The 10,156-nt window shown below is 49.0% G+C and overlaps 1 protein-coding gene across 1 annotated transcript; it reads left to right on the top strand.

The window, feature by feature from the left end:
- The first annotated feature begins 20 nt into the window (after window positions 1–20).
- LOC119366193 (protein Rf1, mitochondrial-like) lies at window positions 21–2,876 on the top strand. Its single transcript, XM_037631887.1, has one exon. It carries the CDS (start codon window positions 365–367, stop codon window positions 2,207–2,209), a length of 1,845 nt encoding a protein of 614 aa, XP_037487784.1. The 5' UTR covers window positions 21–364; the 3' UTR covers window positions 2,210–2,876.
- The last annotated feature ends 7,280 nt before the right edge of the window (window positions 2,877–10,156 follow it).

Here is a 10,156-nt window from a genome sequence, read left to right as displayed (position 1 = left end):
TCTTCACCCCCGCACTCCTCCCAGCCCCCGGCGCCGCGGCGACACCCTCTCCGGTCACGGCCAGACTCGTCAGCCGCGTACGAGGCGTTCGCCGGCGGGCAGGCCCACCGCTCCTGCCTCCTGCGTTCCCTTCCTCGTCAACGGAGGTGCGCTACTCCTCCCGCGCTTTCCGCTCGGGCGCCGGGGCCTCCTATTCGTCGCCTCTGCTGAGCGCGTTCCGCATTGATTGCAACCCGCGGCGGCGGCGCTGGTTGCTGCACGCGCGCGCGTGCCGAGCGTCGCAGGTGACGCCAGTCGATCGCGGTGTGCCTCTTCAGCGGACGCACGCACATCCCGCGTCGAGCTCGGCTGGAATCGGCCAGCAATGCCGGCCGCCCGCCTGTCCTCCATCCCCACCTCCTCCTTCAGGGCTTCTTCACGAGCCCCCCTCGCCGCCTTGGCTGTCGCCACGGAACGCGTTCGCGCTGGAACGCTAAGCCGGGAGGACGCGCACCACCTGTTCGACGAATTGCTTGGCCAAGCCGCCGCTGTCCCGGAACGCGGGCTCAACAACTTTCTTGCCGCACTCGCCCGTGCTCCACCCTCAGCTGCCTGCCGCGATGGCCCCGGCCTTGCCATCGCCCTCTTCAACCGCATGTCCCGAGGCACTGGTGCACGGGTGGTGTCGCCCACGCTCTGTACCTATTCCATCCTCATGGACTGCTGCTGCCGTGCAGGCCGCCCGGACTTGGTGCTTGCCTTCTTCGGCCGCCTCCTCAGGTTGGGGCTGCGCTTGGACGTCATCTCCTTAAGCAATCTCCTCAAGGGGCTTTGCCAGGCTAAGCGCTCAAATGAGGCATTGGATCTGCTGCTCCACCGGATGCCCGAACTACACTATGCGCCTGGTGTCTTCTCGTACAACATAGTAATCAACGGCTGCTTGAAAGAAGGTGAAGTAGACAAAGCGTGCAATCTCTTCCATGAGATGCTCCAACTGGGAGTTCAACCTGATGTGGTGACCTACACCTCAATCATGGACGCACTAAGCAAGTCCGGAGCAATGGACAAGGCAGAAGTGCTCCTTCGGCAAATGGTTGATCAAGGAATTGAACCCAATATCAGGACATATAGCTGTCTGATCCATGGATATTCTACTTTTGGTCAGTGGAAGGAGGCACTTAGGGTATTCAAAGAAATGGCAACTCTTGGTGTTGTACCAGACGTTGTCACGTTGAGCTCATTAATCGATTCCCTTTGCAAGCACAGAAGGACAAAGGAAGCTAGAGAAATTTTTGACTCTATGGCTGCAAAGGGCCTGAAACCTAATATCGTCTCCTACTCTACTATGCTTAATGGGTATGTCAAAGAAGGATCCTTCGAGGATATGACTGATCTCTTCAATTCGATGGTACGGAATGGTATTGTACCTGACCACCATATTTTCAACATACAGATCAATGCATATGCTAAACGTGGACTGATGGATGAGGCTATGCACATGTTCGAAGTAATGAGGCAACAAGGAGTAAACCCGGATGTATTTGACTATCAAATCATAATGGATTCACTTTGTAAAATGGGTAGGATGGATGCTGCTCTGGACAAATTTAATCAGATGGTCAATCAAGGAGTTTCACCTAACGAAGCTGTTTACCAATGCCTGGTTCTGGGTTCTTGCTCTCATGGTGATTTTGTGAAAGCCAAGGAATTGATTTCTGAAGCGGTTAATAGAGGTCTGTGTTCTAACAGTGTGTTCTTCTATCCTGTAATAAACGACCTTTGCAAAGAAGGAAAGGTAAAGGAGGCACAGGATATGTTTGACTTCATCCTAGGTATTGGTCAGCGGCCTGATGTGATTATGTACACTTCACTGATGGATGGATATTGCCTTGTTGGCAAGGTGGAGAAAGCACTGAGTGTACTCGATGCTATGAAATTTGCTGGCCTTCAACCTGATGATGTTGTATATGGTACACTTCTTAACAGTTACTGTAAAATTGGAAGGATTGCCGATGGATTGAGCCTTTTCAGGGAAATGTCACTCAGCGGGGTTAAGCCCACGACTATTATATACAACATTATACTGGATGGGCTGTTTTGCTCTGGGAGAACAGGTTCTGCAAAGGAAAAATTCCATACGATGACTGAAAGTGGCATACCAGTAGGCGTTGACACATACAACAAGTTCTTAGTGGACTTTGTAGAAACAATTGCACTGATGAAGCAATAGAACTGTTCAAGAAACTACGTGCAACGAACGTGAAGATTGATGTCATGACACTCAATATCATGATTTCTGCAATGTTTAAAACTAGGAGAATTGAAGAAGCCAAGGATTTGTTTGCTACTATATCAGCCATCGGATTGGTGCCTTCTGTTGTGACTTACAGTTTAATGATGACGAATTTCATAAAAGAAGGGTTGTTGGCAGACGCTGATGATACCTTTTTGGTAATGGAGAAAGCTGGCTGTGCTCCCAACTCCAGTCTGCTAAATCAGGTGGTCAGGGTGTTGCTGGAAAAAGGTGCAGTTTTAAAGGCTGCAACTTATCTCGCTAAACTTGATGCTAAACAGCTGTCAGTTGAAGTTTCAACGATTTCGTTAATAGTATCTCTCTTCTCAGGGGAAGGGAAACTAAGGGAGCATGTAGAGTTGCTTCCAGTAAAGTACCAGCCTCCTCAGAGTTCGGCTGACAATTGAAAGAGTATACTTGAACTTCGTACTGAAAAACAAGGTGGTAAATCGAAGTAACAAGCCTGACTCCTGAGGGTCATATGAGTTTCCCCCTTTTTCTGATGAAGAAAGTGTAACTCTGATTTAGAATATTTGGATATCTGTCACACATTACATATTTATCAGCATCCAAGTTTGTGGCAAAGTACTTAGCCACTTGCCTATGGGAATGCCCAATCTCCGCGTTTATGCATTCATGCCGCAAGAAGGCGTGACCAAGGAGTGCAACACAAACCAGATATAAAATAGTCTGTTTAATAACTGTGAGATGGTTGATGCACTGCTTTTGCTCTCTGTTGATGATACTTACTATTTTGTTCACTCTTAAAACTCCAACTAAGCTATGATCTCTCTCTTCATAATTTTACAGAAAGTTAGGTTGCTCTAGATTAAATGCTTGCATTTTTGAAATTTCAGCAACCGTTGCTCGTAAACCCAATTTGTCACCAGTGATATCCTGGTTACTTTCAGTTATACCTCTCTCAACAGTGGTGCTAATTTTTTCTGTGAAGCGTTAGGTGTGTTATGAACTGTGTTTTCATCTAAAATCTAGTTGCCTGCGCTAGTGCACTTTAGTTAGTAATCTGATGTTCTGTGCTAAGCATGCTTTGAAGATGAGAAGCGTTAAGCTACTCCCAGGAACTGCTGACTGTAAAAATACATTGCAGACGCCTAGGTCTCTCCGGTAAGAAATATTTACGTTTATTCATTGTATTGACTAACTGACTAATCATGAACAGAGCATGAAGGATCAGCGCTGTACTGCCATTGGGATTCTCATCTCAGAAATATTTGTCATGGTGCATTCTAGGGTGTTGACTGTTGCATTCTAGACATTTTTTAGATAAAAAGTTGTGCAATACGGAGGCCTCCAATGGAAGCACACATTTACACATATTCTGCATGGTCATGATCAGTCAGTCAGTCAGTCAATACTCAATACCAGCAGGTGTAAAAGTAGCTCCTTTGGTTGCAACATCAGGCGTGCTGTTGATCAGGAATGTTTAAATAAAGTACCGTTGCGCTAATGAAACAAGCAAATCAGAGTGGCGCAGCGGAAGCGTGGTGGGCCCATAACCCACATGTCCCAGGATCGAAACCTGGCTCTGATATTAATTCTGTTTTTCTATTTCTTTTCTGGTCTGCATCATCTAGATTTTTCTCTGAAAAATATTGTAGTTTCTTGTTGCAGAGACGGATGCGTGGAAGGAAATGACATTGGAGTTTTTCATGTATACAATTATGCTTGAAGAAGAACATGGTTCAAAAGGTGTTTAAACGAAGGCACCAGAAAGAGTACTCTCTTATCACTCTTGATTCTTACAGATGTCAATCCTTGATAGTTACCTTGTTTTTTTGAGGGAATCCTTGATGTTGTGGATCAAGGGCATTGTAATTTGTTAACTCAGGTGTCAGAAATTTTATAGTCACCATCAATTAGCATGATAGTATTTACAAAAATCTGGACGCAAAGGCTACCCAACTAGTACTACTTGTCTAGTTAGCTGAGGTAACATGACCATCTTCAGCTATCAAAGGGAAGGTGCAGACAAAGTTGCTATTGAAGGGACTCTATTTGTTTGTGGTGCAACATGCAAACTAACTTATTTATCTTCTTTTCGTATTTATCCGCATCATCCAGCAACTTTGTTTGCACGTCTTCCGGAAACATCTGCAAGAGACAAGACTTTATTAAAAGATGTCACAAGTGTAGATGAAATGCACGGCGAGCTGCTGCGAACCCATTTGCATAGTAGGTATGGTTTACCTCATCAGAATCACCGATTTCATGGCTGCATATGATCTTAAAAGCTGTCGCAAGTTTCAGAAGGTCCCAGTTCTCACAGTCAATGCCAGAAATTTTCTTCAGGTGGCGACCAATACATCGACAGCCTGGATAACGTTTCTCCTCAAAAGCATCAGTCAAACAAGACCGATGCGGTCGCAACAATCTGCTCATTCACCTGCAGGATGCAAAGAGGTTGATTCATCACTAAATAAAAATGCTGTGGCAATTTATTCTATAATTTTGGTTTTTGAAACCGCGATATTCTACCAAATATTATTGCATCCAAATCTGCTCACCATCTCTGGTTTGACATCAAAGCCATAACGACTCAACAGCATTTGTAGCCCCTGACTCATAGGGAGCAGGTCCTCTTTAGGCAGCTCTGATTTTTCTCTACGCACCAAACTAGGCATGAGACGCTTTAATCCCCACATTACCTCCATCACAAATTCATCATGCCGACAGGGTATTCCCTGAAAAAGGGTAACATGAAAAATGGAGCTCAAACTTGTGAACAATATAAGAAAACAAGGAGCTTATACATATATAGTTATATACACACCAAGCTTTTTTCAATTATAGGTTTATATTCCGGTTTCCCAAGTAGTAGCTCCTGCCCAGGTTCGGGTGATTTCATGATCATCTCCGTAAGCTGTTTGTTAACACCAGTATCAACATTAATGGTGCTGGAATTGTCATCAAAGGTTCGGAATTCCTTCATCCAAACAACCTGATAACAGAAATAATGAACAAAGGATGAGCACGTTCAGTTCAGAAAGCTTCAAACATTCCTCGCTAGCAGTTACTAAACAAGTAATGTTCGTGCATCACAGTTGTGTAATACAAACTGAAAAAGAAAGAATGTCAGTTACAAATGATTGACACAAGGTCGACAATACTTGGAACGATTTGGCGACAAGCTTACGAGGAAAGGGATAAGAAGCAGTGACGATGAGAAGGGAAGGAAAATGAAGACTCACGTTTCTTTCCTTAGTACAAGTAGCGAAGTTTGCCCACACGCTCTGGAGACAAGGATGAAATACAGTACGAGTATATGGGTTAGTAATTGTTAAAACAAATTAGGGTTTGGAACAATGCTCGATGCCCTTGGTGGGCACGGTTGTCATATATTTATAAGAGGGAACGATACAAATACCGATTATATTACAACACGTATATATACCATATACTTAGTCTAACACCCTCCCTCAATCTTAACTATGTCCTAAAACACTCAGAAGGTTAAGATTGCGTCGACATCCTTCAAAAGAAGGCAAGGGCAAGGGTTTAGTGAATATATCAGCAAGCTGATCCTTAGAAGGAACAAACTTGATCTGAAGAAGCTTCTGAGCAACACGTTCCCTCACAAAGTGATAGTCAACTTCGATGTGTTTCGTTCGGGCATGAAACACTGGATTGGATGAAAGATAGGTAGCACCAATGTTATCACACCAAAGGACAAGCGGCTGAGTTGGAGAGACCTTCAACTCCCGAAGCAATGACTGCACCACATGATCTCAGCTGTGGCATTAGCAACGGCCTTGTACTCAGCTTCAGTACTACTCCGAGACACCGTAGCTTGCTTGCGAGCTTGCCAGGCGATCAAGTTAGGTCCAAAGAACACAACATGTCCCCCCGTGGATCGCCTGTCATCAGGACTACCAGCCCAGTCAGCATAAGAAAAAGCAAAGATCGGTCTAGAAGGCGCCGACTGAAGATGAAGACCATATGAACCAGTGTGACGAACATAGCGCAAGATGCGCTTAACAGCTGACCAGTGAGAATCACGCGACGCATGAAGATACTGGCACACACGGTTTACTGCGAACGATATGTCTGGTCGAGTGATAAGCAAGTACTGCAACCCACCAACAATGATGCGGTACTCAGTGGCATCCTCAGGAGATAGCAAGTCACCAGCAAGAGCGGTCAGTTTGTCTGTGACGGACATGGGAGTCGTAGCAGGCTTGCACTGCAACATACCTGCACGACGTAGGAGGTCCTGGGAGTACTTCTTCTGAGAAAGAGTCAATCCGCCATCAGAAGGAAGAACCTCCAGACCCAGAAAATAATGCAGGCTCCCAAGATCCTTAACAGCAAACTCAACACCAAGAGAGGACACAAGTCGATCCGTAGCAGCAGCAGACGAACTAACAAGGATGATGTCATCAACATAGACCAGAATGTACATAGTCACCTCTGGTCGCTGAAAGATAAACAAAGATGTATCCGCTGCAGAAGGCACAAACCCATGAGCACGAAGAGCAGCGCCAAGACGTGCATGCCATGCACGAGGGGCCTGTTTCAGTCCATAAAGAGCTTTGACAAGACGACACAAATGATGTGGCTGAGCAGGATCAACAAAACCAGGTGGCTATCGCATGTAAACCTCTTCCTCCAGAACTCCATGGAGGAAAGCATTGTGAACATCAAGCTGTCGAAGCGACCATCCTCGAGTAACAGCCAAGGAGAGAAGAACACGAATAGTGGTTGGTTTAATAACAGGACTGATTGTGTCTGCATAATCAATGCCATACCGTTGTTGAAACCCTTGGCAACCAGACGTGCCTTGTATCTCTCAATGGAACCATCATCATGTTTCTTCACCTTGAAAACCCACTTAGAGTCAATGATATTGACACCAGATGGAGGTGGAACCAGGCGCCAAGTGTTGTTTCGTTGAAGTGCATGGATCTCCTCCTCCATCGCAGCACGCCAGTGTGGAATGCCAAGTGCTGCCTGAAAATGTCGTGGTTCAGTCGTAGGGTCGGCCTCAGTATGCGCCATACAGGCCGCAAGCCACACAACAGTGCCATCAGTGCGTTTCTTCGGTTGGAAGATGCCACTTTTGCTGTGAGTATGAGGACGCAGGACAACAGGCGGAGGTGACAGTGAAGCAGCCACCACAGAGGAGCCACTGTCCATCAGCGATGAAGAAGATGCGCCTGAAGTGGTCGGCGAAGACGAGCCAGAAGATGATGACCCAAGCGATGCAACAGTCGGCGCGGCCTCCTGCCCAGGTGACAGTGCCTCGGGTGCTACCGGCCCATGGGGCAACGCCGCGGGGTCGGCCGGTCCAGGCGCCAACACTGCGGGGTCAGCCGACCCAGGCAGCTGCGAAGCCACAGACCCAGGCGACCCAGGCGGCAACACCGCGGGGTTGGCCGGACTAGGTGACACCGAGGCGATGGACACAGGCGACGTGGGTGCCTCATCAAGTCCACGTGCATGTCCCATGCACTTGCGGTCGACGTCGTGAGCAGCCTGCGTAGCAACAGGCACAGCCGGCGTAGTGGCAGATGGCTCATGTGAGGCCTCATTATCATCCTCAAGAAGCTCAAGTCGCGCACCTCGTCTAGTCCCTGCACCATGGTTAGGCAACAACATAGGAGAATATGCAGCATCCACAAATTGATCAGGCAAAACTGGAAAAGAGTGCAACTCGGTGACGGGAGTATCAGTGGATGATGTGAGCGTGGAAAACGGGAAGACAGTCTCATCGAACACAACGTCACGGGAAATGTAAACGCGATTCGTCGGAATGTGGAGACACTTGTAACCTTTGTGGAGAGGACTGTACCCAAGAAAAACACATTTTTTTGATCGATACTCAAGTTTATGCTTGTTGTATGAACGAAGATGTGGCCAACACACACAGCCGAACACTTTGAGGAAGGAGTAATCTGGAGTTTCATGAAGCAACGCCTCGAGAGGAGACTTCATGTGAAGACGCCGTGTGGGAGTCCTGTTTATCAGAAAACAAGCAGTGACAAAAGCATCGCTCCAGAACCGAAAAGGAACAGAGGCATGTGCAAGAAGTGTTAGGCCAGTTTCAACTATGTGACGGTGCTTGCGCTCAGCTGCACCGTTCTGCTGATGTGTATGAGGACAAGACACATGGTGCCATGTTAAAACAAATTAGGGTTTGAAACAATGCTCGATGCTTTTGATGGGCACGGCTGTCATATATTTATAAGAGGGAACGGTACAAATACCGGTTATATTACAACACGTATATATATACCATATACTTAGTCTAACAGTAATCGACGACAAGAGGAAGCAATTAGCACATGATCGATTATAAAATAACCAAAGGACGGAAGGAAGCAAGAAATACTTATCAAGTTACCTGCAGTGCATCTGGTGCGTAGAGGAAGAGCCCACAGAAGCAGAAGACGGGGAAGCCGGATGGCGTCTCTAGCAGCACCGAGACCGCCCCAACATTATTCAGAAAGCCCTCACCTGCGAACGATCACACCCAAACCAGGCGGGCTGGATTACGAACGAAAATCGAAGGTCCTCTCGCCAGATCTAGGTTCCTCCTCCCTCCGTTGTATTTCGCAGAGAACGCGCCTGGGAGTTCATTCTCATACCAAACTGGATTGGATTGGGTGAGTGAGATTGAGATGGGGGATGATTCAGGGGTGGACGACACGGTCCGGTCCAGCGGTCCGGCTCGTGGCCCGCTCGGCTCGGGCCGACTCGGTCCTGGCCCGCTAGTTTAAATGGCCGGTCCGGTCCCTGCAAACAGGCCGAGAAAATCTCGGTCCGGTCCGGTCTTTGACCGAGCCGACCGAGCGGACCGAAGGTGGCAGTGGGTGGCATGGCTGGGGCATGGCAGGGGCGTGCCGACGGCTTGTCAGGGGCGTGACGGGGGCGTGGCAGGTGCGTGGCGAGGGTGTGGCGGCTCAGGCGTGGCGGGGGCGCAAGAAACCGCCGTCGTCTACGTCCATCGCCACGGGGCGTCGTCCGCGCGGCCACTGGACTCGATGGCCCCAGAAACTATGTCCATTAGACGCGCCACACTCGGGTCCGTCGTCCCCGCCAACGAAATCGATCTGGGAGGTCCTACATCACCGCATCGGTCGTCGTCCCTTTTATCTCCGTTCACCGGCCATCGTGCCAGATTCGTCGCTGATGAGCTCCCTCCAGTGTTCTTCTTCGTCATGTAGCTCCCTCTGGTTCTTCTGAAGCTCCCAGACATCTTTTCAACGAGCTGCGCTTCCTCTAGCATTGCGTCCCCGATGAACTGCTCTCGCCGGAGCTCCAGAGCGCGCTCTGCCCATGTCTTGGCCGGTCCTGACGGTCCTCTCAGTCCGGCTCGTGGCCTGCCATTACCGGTCCGGTCCCTGCAAACAGGCCCGAGACACTGCTCGGTCCAGTTCGGTCCGGACCGCCGGCGTCCGGTCCAAACGCCGGCTCGGACCGTGTCCACCCTGAGGGATGATGAGTGTGGGGCCTGGGATCATCTTTCTATGCCGCCGACGCGCCGGAGAAGGATCCAAAGGAGGAGGAGGAGGAGGACGCGACGGAGATGGATCCGGAGGGGGAAGCCGCCGGGGCATTGCGAGCGGTTTGCATTAGAGGCGGAGACGGGTGGCGCCTCTGGGTCTCTTTGAATAAGAGAAGCGTCAATTTCAAGCTTCTGTTGGGCTCGGCCCACGAAGCACGCCTTTTCTTTCAGAGCAACTCCAATGGGCCGACCCAAACGGACGACGTTTTTGTCCGTTTTTGTGCGTTTGGGTCGGCCGCCCGCCGGCCGCCCGCCCTCTTTTAGTTTTGGGTCGGCAGCGCGCCCAACGGGCCGACCCATTTCATGACCGTGCGCGCTTTAGATCATGCCAGCAGCCATGCCGTCGCCCTGGTTTTGGC

Source organism: Triticum dicoccoides, chromosome 2B, assembly GCF_002162155.2.
Source record: "Triticum dicoccoides isolate Atlit2015 ecotype Zavitan chromosome 2B, WEW_v2.0, whole genome shotgun sequence".
Lineage (NCBI taxonomy): Eukaryota > Viridiplantae > Streptophyta > Magnoliopsida > Poales > Poaceae > Triticum > Triticum dicoccoides.
Note: the sequence above shows the minus strand (reverse complement) of the source record. Positions and strands in the feature narration are given on the sequence as shown.